The 20,894-nt window shown below is 44.5% G+C and overlaps 1 protein-coding gene and 1 long non-coding RNA gene across 2 annotated transcripts; one reads left to right on the forward strand and one right to left on the reverse strand.

Annotated features, from left to right (window-relative positions):
- The first annotated feature begins 6,452 nt into the window (after window positions 1-6,452).
- Window positions 6,453-11,167, forward strand: LOC123467547 (peptidyl-prolyl cis-trans isomerase-like 4). Its single transcript, XM_045167411.1, has 10 exons — window positions 6,453-6,611; window positions 6,680-6,812; window positions 6,875-6,979; window positions 7,058-7,213; window positions 7,274-7,370; window positions 7,431-7,672; window positions 7,742-7,920; window positions 7,980-8,446; window positions 9,900-9,992; window positions 10,079-11,167. The coding sequence occupies exons 1-10, from the start codon at window positions 6,542-6,544 to the stop codon at window positions 11,093-11,095; spliced, it is 2,559 nt and encodes an 852-aa protein (XP_045023346.1). The 5' UTR covers window positions 6,453-6,541; the 3' UTR covers window positions 11,096-11,167.
- On the reverse strand, window positions 9,409-11,653 carry LOC116935561. The gene is made up of 2 exons (XR_004401325.2): window positions 11,388-11,653; window positions 9,409-10,296 (listed from the first exon to the last, which is right to left on the reverse strand). It is a non-coding gene; the product is annotated as an uncharacterized LOC116935561 (long non-coding RNA).
- Between the last annotated feature and the right edge of the window lie 9,241 nt (window positions 11,654-20,894).

Here is a 20,894-nt window from a genome sequence, read left to right on the forward strand (position 1 = left end):
GCAATCCGCGAGTTCCCGCAGCCAAAAAACCTCACAGACGTAAGAGCATTTCCTGGTTTATGTCAACAGGTTGGAAATTTTTCTACCAAGGTTGCTGAGTCGCTGAACCGCTTTCACCCCTTCTGAAAAAGGGCTGATGTGGGAGTGAATGACAATGCATGAAGACGCGCTCCTCAAAGCAAGAAAAGCTCTATCAGAAACACATGACCTAGCCCTCTATGACAATGAACGACCAACAGCATTACACGTCGATGCATCACGCCTACACGGTCTGGGATTTATTTTGAAGCAAAATGATGCCGATGGGAGCTGGCGAATGGTCCAAGCAGGCTCCAGGTATTTGTCTGAAGCAGAATCGCGTTATGCAATGATAGAATTAGTGGAGGATGGAATTAGGAGTGTCTAGGAGCAGCGTGGGTGATGCAAAAATGAAGCCAGTTTATCGAAGGTCTTCCAACGTTCGAACTCATTACGGATCACAAACTGCTTGTTCCGATCCTGAATGATCACAGCCTCGACAAACTTGACAATCCACGTAATCTACGCCTCCGACTCAAGATGCAGCGCTACCAGTTTAAAGTCCGGTGGGTACCTGGAAAAGAAAACATCGACGCCGACGCCTTATCCAGAGCGCCGATTGACTTTGCATCCCGAAAAGATGAACTAGCTGAAGGGGCAAATTTTTTCTCTGCCAAGCTGGCTCTTATCAATGCCATCAGAGGGTTCGATGTATCAGTACTGGACCCAGTGCTTGAACGCATTAAAATGGCTGCCAAAAAGGATAAACAGATGATCGAGCTGAGGGAAACCATCATCAACGGTTTCCCAAATGACAAACCCAATTTATCTGTCTCTTTAAATTCCATTTTGGAATATAAGGTCCCAGTTGGCGATAGATGAAACGGACGGGATGATCGTAGCAGGAGCCAGAGTCATGATTCCAGCCGGATGTCGTAAGCCGTTACTCCAAGATTTAATTAACATACATCAAGGTGCCACAAAGCTGAGACAGCGGGCAAGATTATCGATGTATTGGCCTGGAATGGACAATGACATCATGAACGCCGCTAAAACATGCCAACCATGCACTGAAAAACTTCTATCGTTTTCCCGTGAGCAGCTTATTCAACATGAAGCCGCATCACGACCATTTGAACAGCTACATTCAGATATAGCTACAATCAACGGACGTGATTTTCTTATCATTGCCGACCAATACAGCGGTTGCCCAGACGTCATTCCCTTCCCGAATAAAATTACAACAGCCTGTCGCGTTGTCGACGCAGTTCGTGATTTTTTTATTCGAGGACCAGGAGCCCCTCTCAAATTCTGGAGTTATAACGGGCCCCAATTCAATGCCGTCGAATTGTAAGATTTTGCGAGAGACTGGGGCATTTCAATCGGAAATTCTTCACCTCATTATCCACAATCAAACGGATTCGCCGAAGCAGCAATCAGCAGCATGAAAAAGCTCATCGCTGGATCATGGAGAAAAAGTTCATTCTACGCTAACCAATTCACAAAATCTTAACTTCTTTTTAGGAAAGCTCCTCGCTCAGGTGCAGCTTCACCGGCACAAATGGTTTTTAACAGACCAGTACGTGACGCTTTACCAGCACACCGCCGATCATTCGCACCTGAATGGCAGCTAAAGCTGACCTTCTCGAAAAAGGGCAAGAAGAGCAAAGGATATCCAGATTGAGCAATACAACCGTACAGCTCATCCACTTCAACCATTCAGCCTAGGAGATCACGTAATTGTTCAACACCCGATCTCCAAATGCTGGGCAACTCCAGCAATTGTGACAGAAGTCGGTCCGAATCGTGATTATATTGTTAAGACACCAGCCGGTCGTCTCTTCCGCCGAAATCGACGAATGCTACGTAAACGAGTGCCCGTTATTCCAGGAAATTCGACTCCGGGGCCATCCATTCATCCGGCCCCTAATAATCCGCCTCCGCAGGAAGAACAGTCGAACGCAACGACCCTTCGGACGCGTGGAAAGGCAAAAGTTTACATCAACGATGCACCAAGACGATCGAAACGCAAGGAAGAACGTCCATCGCGTTATTCTGATTAATTAATTGTGTGCAACTGTTTCATTCAATGTAAACCCACCCTCATTCAATCAGTCAATCGTGTAGTTTAAATCATGCAGTGAAAGTATCCACTTTAACTCAAAAGAGGGGGACGTGTGATGACTTTATGCGACAGTGCAACAACGCATCCCTGTCGGCTACTTGACAGCCTCCCAACCTCCCCCTAGTCTAGTCTTGATCTTACTGTCAACTACGTTACATCACCTCTCGTGACAGTCCATTACTCCACCGTCCCAATACATTTCATTCATCACCTCGACGTCTACTTATTTCAACACGAGTGAAGTCATCACAGTTGTGTGCCGCCTAGCTATGGAACCGGCTCGGTTATCGAACCGATTTTTCTTTGCCGTGTTTCAGCACCACCGTTGGCCGTATTATGAACTATATCGATTTTCTATGGCGGGAATGAATGGGTTTAGCCTTTTAAAACATGCAAAAAATATTACTGTAATGGGTTTTATCTTTTTAGGCAATGTTGTACATCGGTTCAATGACCCAACTAATAATAATAGGAGTTAAATTTATTCATACCAAATACAATAATAATAGGCGGTAAAGTTATTTATACCAAATACAATAGAATACAATAGCTTCCACTATTCATTCTTATCTTGTAGCACCTTGTTCCATTCCAGTCCTTCTACCAACTCTAATTTCTTTTTCCTTCTGGTATGACAACAGTTCTTCTAGTTCATCAAACCACTTCCTCTGTGGATGGTCCTCCACCAATGAAGATACACTAGTATCTCACCATTCATAGTCATAGACTATATTACCCATATATTAAAATCTTTTTAAGTTAGTAATAGAAGCGGTTCGAACACGGGACTCTAGATCCATAGCGAACAGCATTACCACTCTGCTATGTGCCCTTCCATTCTAAGACCGTCAAAGCTTGAGGGATAAAAAAAACCGACGATAGGTGGTACTAAGATCGGGTGCTTGGTTATAAAACCATTCAGTTATACAACCGCGCACAGGCCGGTTCTATAACTGGACTGGCACTTTAATAGTTTTCCGCGAGTGACTGCGTAGACTATTAACGAAGAATGTCAAGACTTAAATGTGAATTTTGTATTTACCGCATTGCAAGTCTACAGAAACACCGCGAGGAAGAAATCACAATGATGATGAAGCACAGGACAGGGGTTCTAGTACGTCGGAGAACAGAATAACACACAAGTTAAAGGAAGAATGGTCCGTATAAGAATCTCTTTGTTTCTTCTTTTTTAGTCCTATTTGTTACATTTCGGGGTAGGCTTTTCTGGCTAAGCGTCACTTTCCTAGAGGTCAAGTGAAGCGTTTTTTCTAGCGGTCAACTCAAAAGAAAACGGTATATGGTCTACATATACGGCTATATAAAAACTTTTGGGTCTTCGTAGCCCTAGCTGTTTGTTAACGACAGAAGTCGTTAGGAATTAATGTTAATTTAATTTTCGTTTTGTATGTCTGTGTGTGTATGTGTGTGTGTGTGTGTAAGATCGTGCCATTGCCAAGGGGCAGACATGTCCGAACTTGTCTGGCCTTGGCTGAACTAACTTGTTTTTTGGTAATAGGTTACCCTCCCTTACACTTCCGCCACCCCATTTACACCTAAAGCTAATTGTTCACGTTAGCGCCCTTCTTTTGTTTTCCCCTTTTTTATGCATTTCCGCCGTAGTCGAAGACGGAGGGAGATGCGGCAACGAGGTGATTCTGAATCGTTTTCGTCGTAGCTGCAATCGCAACCTGTCGCTCCAATTTTCGTCTTTTGTAAAACTCGTGTTCGTGTTTAATACAACGCAGCGTGGCCCTTTTGGCCACTGAGTTAGCCACATTTTCGTTTCGCTTATTTCGGTGGTTAACATGTTTGTTTTAAAAAAAAGGCAAAAGTGACATCATTTGCATAAGGTCCTCTCGGCTTTCTAAAGACTTTTTCGTCGAATTTTTACCCACCCTTCCCATAAAAATAAAATTTTTGAAAAAATTAGGGACGTTCTCACTATTTGTTAGAACGTACACACAAAAATTAGTGTCATTTGGGTGAAAATTGTAGCACTGAGAGAAACGCTAAACCGGCGTTTTTGCATAAGGTTCTCTCAGGCTTCCAAAGATTTCTGGTAGGTACTGTATACGTATTAATATTGTCACACGGGTTGTATTTGAACAAGCACAAATGAATACAACAAGTGATGACTTAAATCTAAACAATAGTTTTACTTAAACAAAAAGGGGAATAACCATTACCAAAAGTTGGAGAAGCGTCTGAAGACCTCTAGGGAAACCAGGGAACTCCTCTAACGAAGCCCAGCTCCGGGAGCTCACCCGACGGAGACTCATCGAGCGCAGATTTGGGGAAGTGTTTTATACCGTCGCGCGAATTACTCCCCTTCCGGACTGCATATCTGTATCTTTCTTAGAGCGGACTTCTCCCGATAATTTCTTCACCACCATCGCAGCGTTGTCCAAGGAGCGGATACTCATCTCTGCGAAGAGATAACCAATCTCCCTTTTCACCTGCGACAGGTCCCCCTTCTTCAAGACAGGCGACCCGACTGTACTAATCTTCTGAGATCCACGAAGGTTGATGAGACTAAAAAAAATCAGCTTGCGTCCTCTTGGCAAATAAGGGACTTTTACTCCTTCGTTTTTATTCCTTCCGGTTGCGCTTACTTGTTCAAATGTTTCTTGTATTTCCCGGATAGTCTTAAGGATTTTTCTTTTTTTCCTTTTTTTCTTTTTTAACCACCTGCCTTCGGCCACGGAAGAGGCGCTGCAATCGCATATCTTCCGGCCGTTTGAGATTAACCATCCACTCGTTCGGGAGCCTTGCACAATTTAACCAGCTCCTGGCGGCGTCATCAAAATACTTTTCAAAATTATTTCTTTTTCCAATATAACCCCATCTGTTGTGGGTAGAATGTTCTTCAAAGCGCTCCATCTATTGGTGCGCATCTTCTTCCGAACTCTTTCGGAAGATTGGCGGGCTAATAAATTTTCTGACAGCTTCCATAGCTTGTCTTTGCGGCTGCTCAGTATGCCTTGATGGCACTACAAATTGTTGTCCCCCGACTGGAACAACTGGACTCGTCGCCGCTCTCAAATCGACCTCGGTTTCTGGATCCGAGTCTAAGCCTCTTGAAGTCTCGACTGATTCACCCTGACTGTCAGCTTCTTTGGTCAAATGGTCCTTTGGAATAGGACCTTCAAAATTTAGGGCTTCACCAACAAAGGAAGTTCCACTCTCCAACGATGAGGCTGGGGTAGGTGAAGTTTCTACCGGAACGCTTGACATTTCTCGAAGCGGATGTAATCGTCGGCTGGGGTCTCTTGGGCAACTAGGTAGCCGTGGGTTTGTTCTCCTAGGCATCGGCTAACAATGACTGCAGCACGACTTCGTTTACTCTCAGGCAACGAGCTGCATCATCAACAATTGCCACACCGCAGCACAAATTCGTTACTTACTGGCAACGAGCTGCGTCTTAAAAATTAAAACTCTGCAGCACTAATTCGTCACTTACGGGTAACGAGCTGCGTCTCCACCAATTGTCACACGAGTTGAATTTGGACAAGAACAAATGAATACAACAAGTGATGACTTAATTCTAAACAATGGTTTAACTCGAAAAAAAGGGATAACCATTACCAAAAAATGGAGAAGGGTCTGAAGACCTCTAGGGAAACCAGGGAACTCCTCTTATGGAGCCCAGCTCCGGGAGCTCACCCGATGGAGACTCATCTAACGCAGATTTGGGGCAGCGTTTTATACCATCGCGCGAATTACTCCCCTTCCGAACTGTATATCTGCGTATCTTTCTTAGAACACACTGAATGCAAATTTAAAGCTTTGGCTGAGTAACATTGTTAAAATTTTATACATTTCACTAATCCTAAATAAAATTCGTTAATTGGTAAGAAATTCATTAATATTACCTATCAAATAATAATATATTCTTTCTTCTGTTCTAATGTCATATTTGTTTCGTGGTTCTAAAAGAAATGAAATACAGCAAATTTTTTTTCACAAAAAATGTTATTCTTTTTAAACATATATATAGATTTTAAAAATACAAACACAAATACAATTCACTTTAAAACCAAATCAAAAGAAAAAAACAAAAACAATAAACGTAAATAATGGCTGCGATAACTGGCAGCTAGTATTTCATCTACTGAATAAGTGTCAGCTAGCCGATAAGTATCACTCGCCTCTACAGAAAAAGTACCGGTACAGCTTTGCCATAGGCTTCGTCTAGTTGTGCGCGACCAACCTGTAAGAAATAGCTTAACGTGTCCCGAGCTTAACGCGTTAACGATCCGTTAACTGAAGTTAAGATAACTTTCGCACACCTCTGGCATAAACTGTACGTCAAAAACAACGCAGCGCCAAAGTCAGCAAATATCTTTTTGGCTTGCTTTGATATATAATTGTTTTATTTTTATCAGCAGAAAACAGAAAATGTCTGTCATTTTAGAAACCACAAAAGGCGATTTGACAGTTGATCTGTTTATCAAAGAAAGGCCTAAAAGTAAGTTAATATTTTCAAGATTTATTGAAGATTTCTGGTCTAACTGTCACAGCGTTTTATTTAAACAGCATGCATGAACTTCCTTAAACTTTGCAAGATGAAACAATACAACTTTAACAGGTTTCATCATGTTGAGCGTAACTTTCTATGTCAGACTGGAGATCCTACAGAGACAGGAAGAGGAGGTGAATCAATATTTGGGTATTGGTGCTTTCCTAGTGTGTAGTAAAATTCAAAGCTTTAAATTTTATGCCATTTCCAAGGCTTCTTTATGGACAACAAGCAAATTACTATGAGGCTGAGCAAGTTCCTGTTTTGAAGCATACCAAACCTGGTTTGCTTTCAATGGTGAATGTGGGTGATAACATGTACGAAGCATTCAAGTTTATTACTTATCATTCATTATATTGAACTTAAGTTAAAAATTGCTTACTAAATATTTTTAGGCTTGGTTCCCAATTCTTCATTACTCTTGGTGACAATCTGGACTTTCTTGACAAGGAACATTGTGTGTTTGGGGAAGTTGTTGAAGGCCATGATGCCTTGCTGAACATCAATGAAGCAATTTGTGATGAAAATCATGTTCCATATCAGGATATAAGGTATTATTTCAGAAATGGTATGTGTTGTCGAACAATGATATTAGTAATATCTTTGAATAGGATAACACACACTGTTATTCTGGACGACCCGTTCCCGGATCCACCGGGTCTTGTGATTCCGATTCATTCTCCAGAACCTACCAAAGAAATGCTTGATGTACGCAAAATACAAGGTCATGTGATTTTTCCGTAAATGCTAATGAGCTGTATCGTTTAGAGTGGGCGCATTGCTGCTGACGAAGATATAAATGACATGGAAGGCAAGACCGCCGAAGAAATTGAAGAGCTTATTGCTGAAAAAGAAGCTAAAGCTCGAGCAACTATCCTTGAAATGGTCGGTGACTTGCCTTCTGTTGACGCAGCTCCTCCAGAGAATGTGCTCTTCGTTTGTAAGCTAAACCCTGTGACGACGGATGATGACCTGATGATTATTTTCAGTCGGTTTGGCAAAATAGTAAAGTAAATTGATATTTAAAACTCTATTGTTTACTCCAATAATAAAGAACTCATTTTCTTGCATTTTTGCAGTTGTGAAATTATCCGTGATCGACAAACGATGAATTCTTTGCAGTATGCTTTCATCGAATTTGATAATCCGAAATCCTGCGAAGATGCCTATTTTAAAATGGATAATGTGTTAATCGATGACCGACGTATTCACGTTGATTTCTCACAGTCCGTCTCTAGATTACAATGGAAAGGCAAAGGTACAGCTCTCTGTTTGTCTCCAGTGCTTGGGACAGTTATCGAACTTGAAATATTCTAGGCCGTGGAGTGGAGTTTGTCGGCGGCAAAGCCTTCGATCCCAACAAGGAAGACTATAAGATGAAAGATCAGCCTAAGATGGAACAATCTAAACGAATGTCAAGTGACGACTATGCCAAAAGACATGCGTTTCAACAAAGGCAAAGAGATTTTCAACCAAGAGACCAATATCGAGGCAGTCGAGAACATCGGGAAGATAGGGATCGTAGGGATCCTCGAGAACAGCAGACTGGTAGGAACGACTTTGACAATCGCGGACGGCGAGGTGAACGCGATCGTCGGGAAGAACGATATAATCGTGATTATCTGGAAGAACGACATAATCGTGATTATCTGGAAGAACGTCATAATCGTGATCATCGAGAAGAGCGATATAATCGTGATCATCGTCATCAACTAGATCGTCGAGATAAGCGTGATCATCGAGAACGACGCAGATCAACTGATAGGTCGCATAGGCAAGAGGATGTCAGTGCCCAAAAAAGGATAAGACGCAGTAATTCTCCGAAAAAATCTCATCGAACAAGGTCAAAATAAATACGAACAAGTAAGATTATTTGTTTCGCTCAATTTCCCTTCCTGTCAATTGTCCTCTAGAACGTCGACCATGGAAAGCTGATTAAGTGTGCATCTTTTAGTTGCTATTTGAACATTGTGTGTTAAGTCAATGAAATCGATGTTTGTGGGCGTGCTTTCAACTTACTTAAAGGATTAAATCAAGCACTTTGGCCATCCACATTGGATGGTTTTCACAATTCTTAATTAATAAAGCGGATTTTTTTAATATCAACAAAAAGGAAGCACCGTAAGCGGTTTTTTATGTATGGTATGTTTGGGAGTATAGCAGTTGCCTAAGGTTGAACCTTCTTTGGGATTCCAATTGCCTCATGGAACCGGTTCCGCATAAAAGTTATTAACTAGCATCGCCCTCATCCTTTTCCTGGCGCCGTGACATGATTTGTCTTCAAGGATTTGTGATCTCGGTCATTTTCTGGCACGTATTGTTGAGCTTCTTCTCATCTAACCTGTTGGCATTGATGCCAACCACAGGCCACAAGCAATCCTCTCACCCATCAGGATGACTTGACCCGAATTTAGTAAGTTTTGTTCTATCACCTTGCAACCTTTCAGGCTTTCACTTTCACACGAAAGTAAATCAGGTAGGTCAAAGCAGAAATTCGGATTGATTTTTGTCTTAGAATATGTTTTTACCGTATGTGTTGTAGATATTTTAAAATTATAAACTTTTTTGCGACAATAAAAACAGTTTGATAAATATTAACTGTGATAAATCAATGGTTTCACCTGAAGTTGCAGCCGTAGGAGATGAACTACGTAGCGTGAGCATCTGTAATGAGTTCGTAAGACAAACAGCCAGACGCGCCTTATCTTACGATATTCATGCTCTATGGGTTTTGTGGATGCATCCGTTGCATTTTCAATGTCATATATATTGTCTTAGTGAATGGAAAGTAACCGTCAGTACATGGTCGGATGCAAGTATTCCTTGCCAGAGGCAATCCCCTCCCCCCTTTTTTTAAACCCAACATTTGAGGGAGTCAAATACTGTGCAAATATCAGCAGAAGAAACTTTCAAGCGTCCCTTTTCGAGGTTTACACGTTGATCTGCATGAATTTGCCTTTCACTTTTTTCAGTTGTAGTCCATCATTCCGATTTTCTTTAGTCGCGTACGTTCCCCATCAGTGTCACTTCACTTCTCCAACAAGGAGAGCTTGCCCGCATGCTGCGGATTTCATAGTTCGGCAGTCTATAAAAGCTCCAAGAACACAATCATTAATATCAGTGTTTTAACTTTCAGAGACCTGTGACAAACTCTTGATATGAAGGTAAAAAATTCCGACACAATTCATGCTTTAATGATGGATGTTCGTCCACAAATTAATGTCATCATTTTTGCAGAAACAATTGCAGTGTTGGATTTGCTTCCTATTGCTAATCACCACGTCAGCTGGAAGTGCCGATCAAATTTCAGTTTACAAAAATAGAGAAGATGTGAGTTACATGTTTATCCAACGATCTGGTTCTTAGCTAGTAAAAGATTTCATTTTGATTAATTAATTTCAAACGTTCTTAATTAGGCCAAGAAACCAGTCTACAGCTTCCGGTCTTCCAATAACAGCAACTCTCGATCTGAAAGCCGTCACGGCAAGGTGACCCCCGGTTACTATCGTGTCCCTCTCCCAGATGGTCGTGTCCAGGTCGTCAATTACAGGGCAGATGAGAATGGGTATGTCGCTGATATTCAATACGAAGAAGTGGCCGAATCCAAAACCGCAGCGTCGTATTCAGCTTCAGCCTACAAGGCACCAGCATACATTGAGATCACACCACCACCGATTTACGAGGTTTTTACCACGACCGCTCGGACCAACGTGTATCCCACCACAAATCGAAACTACTACGAAGTTCCTGTCACCACTACTCCGGTCCCACCAACACAGTACGAGGTTCCAAATGCAGCAACTTCTGCGTATGAGGCTCCTTATAGGATTCCAGCGAAATCTGGTTACGCTGTCCTTGCCACTCCCATACCTCTTGCTTTCAGAACTTTTTATCCTTCCAAGTCTTCCAAGAAGATGAATTTTAGCCTCGACAAAGAGTACAAGATCTACGAAAACGAAACCCCTGCTTTAAGTCCCCCGAGTGACAAACCTCTGACCATCACAGCCCCGGCTGTTTCCGCTTATGTTACGAAATCTCCGGTGAACAAAGTTATCACGACCGTTTCCTCGGCGTTCGCGGTACCAACATACCCCACACCCACCTACTCGAAACCTGCCAGTCCTGAACCAGCGTACTCCTTTCGCGACTACAAAGCCCCCACCGTGACTGCTTCGGAGTCCCAGTCCCCTGAAACAACTGAGCTGGCCAAATTCGATCTACTGTATTCCTCACCAGCCTATCCCGCTCCTGAGTATAGATCACCAACACCGATCTACAAGGCCTCTACCTACTTCAATTCAAATAAGGAACGTGTTTCAACTGGTTACAAAGAACTTTCAAGAATATTCCGTGAAACTTCTTTGACAGCTGGGAACAAGAATTGGGAAAATTTTTTTAATAAGGCTTGGGAATTTGCAAGAACTAAATATTGAAATAGTTTTATCATTAATTTGTCGAGTCAAGAAAAAAAGACCTGACTAATTCAAATATAAAAAGTCACTTTATTACGTTAATTTAATTGACTATATGCTCTCTTGAAGAGAATTTAAGGGGTTTTGCGTGTTTTTGGGACATTACCCGAGAACCAGCTTACTACTGGAATGTACTGGCGCGACACACATAAAATTTGCTTCTTTAAGTTTTATATTTTTGCTTATCGCCAGTACCTTTCACTAGTAAGCTGGTTCTCTGTAATAGTCTCAGAGGTTTATAAAGCAAACGCACCACGATGTTACTGGATGAACTTCTGTGTATTTCAACAGCTATGTAAGACAACCTCACTGTCCTTGGCCTCGTTCCTCACTGCGCCAGCCCGACACACACCACAGGTCTCTCCTCTCAGTCCTTGACTGCCACCTGGCGACAGCCCAGAACACTACATCCCTCCAAAACTACAACAAGACAGATTATGGACACTGAGTATGATAGTCTGAGTACAGCGACAGCAGTGAGACAGAAATAGAGGTCGAGACGTACATGTGGAGAGAAGGAAGGAGATACATCATGTTTACAAGGAGATTACACATATAACCTACAGTACCCACGCCAGGTATTGGATCACCTCGGTCCAAAAACGGCGTTTTAATCCCGACGAGATAGGCCTAACGGTGTCTCGCGCGTGAATTTTTTAAAATACTAAGATTGCTCGTACGAGGTTAATTTTTTTAAATCAGAAAGATAAAGAATTAGTCTTTATCTTTCTGATTTTTAATTTGTAAAAAGTATAGTTGTTATATGGGAAAAAAGATCATTTTGAAATATTGGATCACCCCCGACATGTGCTGCATTCGTTGTCCCTACCCGCGGCTATGCCGTCGGGTATGGGAGAGGGTCGAATGGTGAGAAAGGGACCCAAATTACAATCAAGTTTCCCGACGGCATAGCCGCGGGTAGGGACAACGAATGCAGCACATGTCGGGGGTGATCCAATATTTCAAAATGATCCTTTTGTAAAAACTATACTTTTTACAAATTAAAAATCAGAAAGATAAAGACTGGTTCTTTATCTTTCTGATAAAAAAAATCAACCTCGTACAAGCAATCTTAGTATGTAAAAAAATTCACGCGCGAGACACCGTTAGTCCTATCTCGCGCGGGTTAAAACGCCTTTTTTGGACCGAGGTGATCCAATACCTGGCGTGGGTACTGTACATTTGCTGAGTTTTAATTTTCCTTCACACTGCTCTTACACAAAGTCTTGAGATCGATAACCTGGTCGCCTACTCGTACGGCCTGACCTCGTCACGACAGCATTCCTCTCTGCTCCCGCTGCTTGTGCGTGCTCTGATACCTCGAATCCATGAAAGCCAACTTCCCTGCTTGGGCTGTCCGGAGTAGCAGTTTCAGCTACCGTTCCTGGTTGGTGAGCAGCCTCGAGTGGGCTGCCTGGCTCTTCAAGTTCGCTAGAACCTTCCACTCTATTTGGGTCGTTAGATACGGTCGCTTCCATTGCCGTCTCTGACTGTAAGTGTGCGTTTTGCATACATATCGGGGGCCTAGGTGACTTCTGTGGGGAGACGGGCCCCGCTCGACCCAGTATTAGAAGTGATTCAGCTGGAGCTGGTCTTTGAGGAAGCAAAGTTGGTCCTTGGGGTGGTGAGTGAGCGACGGAGCTGCTAGTGAGCGACCTAGATTGTTCGGTCTGCTGCCGCGTCGGTTTGGCAGTAAACAGCTGGCTGCCACGCGGGTGCGGGACGTTGGATGACGTCTTCTTGAAGTAGCTGCTGTTTCGGCATACTGTCGACTTTGAGTTAACTGCCGTGATGCATGATCCCTTGACGCGGACTACTCGGTACGGTTCCAGCTCATAACGGCTCTCTGCTTTGTTGAGTAGCTTGGTGTTCCTCTTCAGTAGGACTTAACCTCCCATTTCCAGTCCAGAGACGCGTACCCCTCTTCGTGTGTCGGCGTATGCCTTCAGTTTTAACTTGTAAAGCGTGTCCCTACGCTTGAGTTCTGGAAGCAGGTGCCGAGGCGAGCGGCGAAACATAAGGTCAGCGGGTGAGACACCGGTTGCTGGGTGTGGAGTCAGTTGATAGTTTGCTAAGAACGTCTCCACTTCTTCTTTCCAGTCCTTCTTTTCTATTGCTGCAGTCCGAATTACCTTGCTGAGCGTCCTCATAAAGCGCTCAACTATGCCGTTGGCTTCCGGCCATAGAGGGTGATTTTCCGATGATGAATCCCCCAAACTTTGCAAAACTCCGCGAACTTTTGACTGTTGAAAGGGGGCCGTTATCCGAGCGGATCATCTCAGGATTTCCAAACATGGCAAACGTAGCTTGAAGCGTGGGGAGTACTTGAGTTGCACTCGTACTTCGTACATGGCTGACTACTGGGAACCTGGAGAAATCGTCGATGAGAACCAGGATTTCCCCACCGCTGGATGTGGTATAGAAGTCTACAGATGCTGCTTGCCATGGATGATCTGGTAGTGTTGACATTTGCAGTGGTTCTCTTGATGTTTTCGCCGTCATCGCTTGGCACGGGAAGCATGCGTTTACTAGGTTTTCCACGGCAGCATCCATGCCGGGGAACCACACTTTAGACCTAAGTAGCCTCTTGCTGCGATCGATGCCTTGATGCCCGAGGTGTGCAAGTTGGACGACGCGCTCTTGAAGTGACTTTGGCACCACAATCCGTAGACATCGAAGAAGTATGCCATCAGACATCGTTTTGAGTTCCTGCTTGACGAGGTTGTAGGAGGCTTGCACATGTTTTGGCAAGGTGTGCCACAAGCCCTTAGTTAGAGCACCCACGACAAGCTGTAGCTCTTTGTCCCGACGAGTTTCCTCAGCAAATACAGCTTCTGGGATCGCTGTTAGTGAACTCGTGCTGCTAATCCTTCGGACATACGATTCCGCAGCTTTGGTGGCTCTTGCGTTTCCAGGGGGCGATTGGGGTGGGTGTCTTGACAGGTAGTCAGCTGCATTGTCTTTCCCGGCGATATGAGTCACTTGCATATCAAACTGTTGCCGTCGCATCATCCACCGTTCGAGTCTCGCGGACAGCTTGGCAGATGGGTTCGTGAACAGTGGTACCAGCGGTTTATGATCGGTAAGAACTGTGAAAGGTGCTCCTAAGAGGTATATTTTGAACTGCTCACAGCCCCATATGATGCCTAGGGCTTCTCGTTCAAGTTGAGAGTAACGTGACTCGGTTGGGGTTAGGGCTTTACTGGCAAAAGCGATCACATGTCGGCTGCCACAAGAGTCAAGTTGGGTAAGGATGGCACCTAGACCTATTGGGCTTGCATTCACGATGACTTCGGTTGGGCGATCCGATCTGAAGTAAGACAGTTTCCTTGGGTTTGCAATTGCAGATTTGAGGTCCTGAAAGGCTCTTTTGCATTCTTCAGACCAGACGAACTCTTCGCTGGACGTGAGTTGGCGAAGAGGTGCAGACAGATCTGCACGCCGCGAGAAAAATCTGGCAAACTTAACTCGTGTTTGGCAGAACTTGCCCTTTTTTTCATTGATCGTGAGACCTTTGTCTTGTAAAACACGACGTACCGCAGCGTACCTATGGTCATGTTCTTCCTTTGTCCGGCCATGGATTAGAACATCGTCGCTGAGGTTAACAACACCTGGAATGTCTTTCAGTGTTTCTCGGATGAGGTTGTGGAAAACTTCCGCTGCAGCTGAGACACCAAAGAAAAGCCGTTTGTATCTGAACAGCCCTATGTGAGTTGAAAATATTGTAATGTGCCGGGACTCGGGAGCTAGCTTAACCTGGTTGTACGCTGACACTAGGTCGATGTTCGAGAAGAAACAGGAGCCTGCAACGTCTGAGATTATGTCACTTATGGTCGGCATGACATGGCGTTCTCTCTGAATAGCCTTGTTGGCTAAACGCATGTCAACCACGATTCTCCATTCGTCTCTCTTTGGAGTCATATGGATGGGTGAGATCCATGGCGTTGGGCCCACCGCTTTTTCAATGGCGTCATTCTCCAACAGGCGTGTAACAACAGGCGTGTAACCGCCTCTACTGCACCATGTAAGTGATATGGTATTCTTCTATGGGGCTGTGCTATGGGTTTGACTGACGGGTCAATGTGTAGCTTCACCTGAACGTCTTTGTACTTCCCAATTGACAGCGACGGGTTTCCTATTTTGAAGACTGTTGAGTTTTCCACAAATGCAGCCATCTTGAAGCAACCAAGCTTCGTTGCAGCTTCATATCCCAGAATGCATGGTTCCGTTGTTGAGCGGACAACATGTATCACGACTGAGCATGACCGGGTGCTTTTGGCAACACGCACTTCACATTTAAACTTCCCTAGCAGGGTGATGGGACACGCAGAGTCATACCCAAACACACGTCTGTTAACAGTGGTAAGGGCAGGGCAACCAAGTGTTTGGTACACTCGGTAATTGACGATAGTAAGTCCGGCAGCCGTGTCGACGATGAAATTTATCCTGCGCCTGTAGAGTATTAGAGAGACGGACGGAAATAAATCCTTGCCACCCACTGTTTTGAAGATTAACTGATTGACAGAGCTGTCTGACCCAGAGTCTGTTTCTGTCGCACTGAAAGTTACTTGACGCACGTTTCTTTTCAGAGCTCCTTTGAGGCCATTACTTCTGTTTCTGCGAGATTGACCATTCTTCTCTTTTTGTTTGGTGTAGCATGCCGCAGCAAAATGATTGGGCTTCCCGCAGTACGAGCACTCTTTGCCTCTCGCCGGACAGTCAGATAGTTTCCCATGGTCAGCCTTTGCACAGTACTGACAAACATTCCGTGGATTCGCGTCTTTTGGCCCGGAACTGCTCACCACGCTTCGATATCCCAGTGCCACGTTGACCAACTTTGTAGACTTTTGACTCATTGGACCCGTCCATAACTGATTCTGTTGAGCGGTCCTCTATGTTGGTGGCTTGAACCTTGGTTAGCTCTAACGTACGGCCACGATGAAGGAGGTCTGATAGAGACAGGCCTGATTTAGAAAGACCGATTTCTCGTATCTTACGGTCTGAGCAGCCCGTTATGATCTGAATCAGGATTTCCCGGTCGACGTCTGTGAAGCCACAGCCCACCGCGAGCGTAGTCAACCGCATGTGGAATCCGTCTAATGACTCGTCGGTTGCCTGTTTCGCTTGACGAAACACATACGTGTTGTAGATCTGATGATCATTTGGACAGAAATGAGCCGAGATCGTCCGAACAGTTGCATCGAACAGGGACTCCGCAGCGACTGCAGCTTGGCTCTTAGCAGGGTCAGCAGCTACCGCAGGTCGAGGATTTACCTTGAGAGTTTTGACCAGTTTCTTTAGCTCACCTCCACCATAGTAGTTGAGAGCTGATACTTTTTTGCCATCGTCAGTGTAGCTAACGATATTCAGTAGGTCGGTGAAACCTTCAATCCATTCGACCCAGCGTGCGCTTAGCGTGGTTTTGTCCAGGCTGATGGAGAATGCCTCGTAGGAGAGCAATGCCGTAGCTTGCATTCTATTGCTTACACGAGAGGTTACTTAGACTCATCCTCGTCGCCAGTGTAATAGTCTCAGAGGTTTATAAAGCAAACGCACCACGATGTTACTGGATGAACTTCTGTGTATTTCAACAGCTATGTAAGACAACCTCACTGTCCTTGGCCTCGTTCCTCACTGGCAGCCCGACACACACCACAGGTCTCTCCTATCAGTCCTTGACTGCCACCTGGCGACAGCCCAGAACACCACAGTTCTCGGGTAATCGGGGCCGAGCCCTAGTTCGAAACTTTGAACAGCCAATCGCGCCTATTTTAGCCTAGACTTACCGTGATCGCGATCATTTTCCCCATGAAGTACAGTGCCCTACAGAAAAAGGAGAACACCGATTTATTTTGTAAAAGCCATCTGTGGGCAGAAAATATTAATTGTTTCCTTTTTTAAATTGAGGTAGTGTGGTTTGGCGCAAAACCATCATAAGTGGGGTTGGGTAATTTAAGTCCAGACACCTTTTTTGTTTTGCCCCAGGTAATTCTTAAATGTCTGGAAAAAGTGAAGGCTATATTTTCGGTAGACTCCTCTACCCCCAAGCTAACATGAAAAATTTCTTCAACAGAAAACAGAGTCACCTTCCATTGCTCGTTATGGTCATTATCGGGTCGGGGGTATAGCCATGGACTACTATAACTTAAAACGGGACTCTTCGATAGGGCTCGGCCCCGATCACATTCTAATCGGGGACACCGCTAAGCTTCCCCGATTAAAATGAATCGGGGAAGTTCGTGTGGAACGGTGCCATATTTGGTGCTGCACCGATAGCACCGCTTCAGCCATAGGGGGTTAGTCTTACCAGTGACCTTGCGTTCTGATAGGCCAACGAGAATCACGTGACTAGGGTCACATTTTGTTCTTGTTGGCCGCAGGGCAACTGCCAATTTAGATCACTATTCATTGATAATCGGGGAAGGCCCTGATCACCGATATCACCGCACCGAGCACCGAAATCAATTCCCCTATTAAGATTATCCCCGCACCGGATCGACTAAAAAGTTCCCCGATTAGCGCGGGGCCGAGCGCTACTCTTCGACAATTCCTGTCGGCTATGTAATTTTGTTAAAATGTTTTATTAAATTTAACATAAACAAAGAATTATTGACTTCAAATATCCCAATAGAGCAGTAAAACATCCTACGTTGCACGTTCTCCACAAGTACGAAAATCTCATTTGTGTCGAAGTTGGTCTACTGCGGCTGCAGCGTCTTATGGAGAAACCAACTTTTTCACGTTAAAAAATAAGTGTTCATAACTATAATTAAGATTTTCCCACTTTTCTTCCTAGCAGTAGGTACCCTATTCCTTTTTTCATTTCCCAAACTTTTTTTTTCTAGCCCCAGTTCTATCTGGTTTATTTTTATTTAACTATTGTTTTTGCATGGATTGTTGCTCATTCTAGGGGATAGGGATTTTTGGGATAGTTGCCCAAAGGACTCCAGGTTTTCCGACACTTTAACTTCTGGCACTCGACACTTGGACGACCGGTTTGCGACAGGAGGACATCTGTCTAGCGACGTTAGGACTACTGGTTCCCGACGTTTGGGCGCGACAATGAAATGTTGCTGAACCCAGCAAGTCCTTTACGAGATTACGACAAGTTAACTCCCGGGCCAGGGACGTTTGGACTCTTTTTCTTTCGGTAAGTATTTTAAATTCGATTGGTCTTCATATTTCATTGTAATTATTGTCTAGCTTTTATTTATCTTATATTTATAGCTTGGATTTATCGGCTAGATTAAAGATTCTCTTATTACTGTAATGTAAAAAAATTTAATACAATTACGTGAGTTTAGAGCCACTTGCAATAATTGTGTCATTGTTTTAGTTACTTTTGGGACATGTCCTTTTACGAAAACCAAAGTGTTGTTTACGAATTAGTCCAGAATTTTGTGAAATCGCAAGAATGTCTGGCCAGCGAAGGCCTGGAGTTCGTGGACGGATAGCAGTTGTTTAAGGGGCTTCCTTGCCTGTGTTATTTTTTAAGCCTTGTGTTATTTTTTAAGTTATTATTTTTTTTCCTTATGTCCTGCCGAAGTGTAACCAAGCACTGTTTAAATTTACGTTTGATCGTGATTGCCATATGTGAATCTACCCAAAAAAATTGTCCAACCATGAACGAAGAATTTTGTATTTATGTTGTTTAATACATTAAAATTTGAACTACAAACTGTTTGTGTCCAGTGTGTCTGACTGCCTGTGCTGCTGTGGACCTGCAACTGTGGGTACAAGTGGATTTCGGTTGCAGAAAACTTCTTTCATTTTGGCTTTTGTAGGTCTGCGTAAATGAATTTTAGGATTATGCTTAATCTTATTCATAAAAGATAACCTCTTCTCACCTGTGACATTCTGCTTTGGCTTTGTGGTGAACTGTAGCATAACGCGCATATCGCCACTCACGTGTATAGTACAATTCGGTGTAGAATACAAGAAGGCAAAGAAGTCTGACTGGAACAAACATGGTTACCCATGTTCGTTCCATTTCAGAATACAAGAAGGGTCAGAAGTCTGACTGGAACAAGCATGGTTACCCATATCCCACCACCTCGGTTTGGGTTCATTCACTCAGTTTCGCTTCATTGAATCGATTCTGATTGACTGGCTTGAATTGCTCCAACAGCTGTGTTTTAACTCCTGGTACAATTCACGATTCTGCATCATCCTCCCATTCAGCTGCTAGTTGTCAACCGGCCTCTTTGTATGAGTACCACTTCTGCGCTGCCCCGGACAGCGACAGCTCAACGTGGTCGCGAAGTTCGTCATCTCTCCATCGATTATATCTCCCGATTCTTTCGTATTGATGCATCCACTGCACGACGTCTTCCCCGTCCTTCTCCCCGAAGGATTGGGGTGGGGTGGGGATTGGAATTTTATCCGCGCGGCCATCGCTTGCCTTTCGCCCACTTGCTGTTGAGCTGCTCTGAATCCCCGGATGTAGCTACTGATATTCGATGATCTTCTTTTCAAATCCGTGAAATCCCACTCCGGCTGCTCTTCTCCGTGTTCTCCCGATTCTTCTTCCTCTTCAGCGTCCTCCCACCACTCAGTTTCCTCCTCACTGAATGTGAGATGATACTCCTGCCGAACGGATGCCGGTTGCTGCTCCTGTTGGGGTTCGTTAGCCCAGTCCTCTATTTCTCCTCGCTCTTCCGTTCCGCTTTCCCCCAATGGTCGACTGCGCGTCCTCGCCCGCCCCGACCCCGTGCCACGAACCGTCCCCGAGCGTCTCGGATTCTCTCGTCGCTTCTTACGTCCTCCTCTCCTATCATCTACTTCCCGCAATCCTCACACCGATTGTTTTTTGCCGAATTCTTCGACCCATCGGTTCACTTCTCCGCTTCTTGCCGAAAACTCTCGGCTCACGGTTCACCGCCCGATTCTTGCCGAACACTTCGGCTCCACGGTTCACTGCCCCCTGATTCTTGCCGAACACTTCGGCTCACGGTTCACTGCCCCGATTCTTGCCGAACACTTCGGCTCACGGTTCACTGCCCCGATTCTTGCCGAACACTTCGGCTCACGGTCACTTCTCCGCTTCTTGCCGAACTCTTTGGCTCACGGTTCACTGCCCCGATTCTTGCCGACCACTTCAGCTCACGGTTTCCACTATCCACGTTCCCTCAATGTACCCGTTTGCACCGCCTTAACCCCTTTTCACCGTTTCCCCCGGCGTCTCTCTCCTTCGTTATGCTTCCCCCGATTGTCCTACGGTCGGGAGCCGTGACCCTGCACCCCAGCAATTTAAGGTGCTAAGACCAGTTGGGGTCGACTCTAAGGGGTCCCTGACAGCCACCGCCTCCGCAGCACAGAATCGAACAGAAACATACCCACAAAAGAGATCTCACCAGAGGTTCTGCATCTCCACCATGTAGCAATGCGTTGTATTCATGGTTAACAAGACTAAGACTGAGACCCGATACACGACTACGGGGGACTATATACGGGGGAAACTCTGATGACGTACACGTCGCAGTATTGAATACTAACCGGATACCACAAAACGTGGTCATTGACCACGTGACAATATCATTAAATATTGAATTCAGTTTATTCGTGGAGCGAAATTTGCTTTGAATACTAACAACTCAATCGTGCTTTAGAACGCGGTTCTCCCGTGTTGCCAACGGAAAGCAATCCTATGACGTACTAACAACTTACTAGCAGATTTCAAGCACACAAATGAAAAGAATTTAGCATTTCTACCCTACCTTATGCTACCCGACTATATCCAAACCATACCTGACCCGATTAT

The sequence above is a fragment of the Daphnia magna genome, unplaced genomic scaffold (genome assembly GCF_020631705.1).
Source record: "Daphnia magna isolate NIES unplaced genomic scaffold, ASM2063170v1.1 Dm_contigs191, whole genome shotgun sequence".
In the NCBI taxonomy this organism is placed as follows: Eukaryota; Metazoa; Arthropoda; class Branchiopoda; order Diplostraca; family Daphniidae; genus Daphnia; species Daphnia magna.

Excerpts from the sequence above, each read along its gene's own strand:
- LOC123467547 (XM_045167411.1), top strand. The coding sequence starts at position 6,542 with ATGTCTGTCATTTTAGAAACCACAAAAGGCGATTTGACAGTTGATCTG. Across the intron at positions 7,921-7,979 it reads ATTACAATGGAAAGGCAAAG|GCCGTGGAGTGGAGTTTGTC; the intron begins GTACAGCTCTCT and ends GAAATATTCTAG. Across the intron at positions 9,993-10,078 it reads TTTACAAAAATAGAGAAGAT|GCCAAGAAACCAGTCTACAG; the intron begins GTGAGTTACATG and ends GTTCTTAATTAG.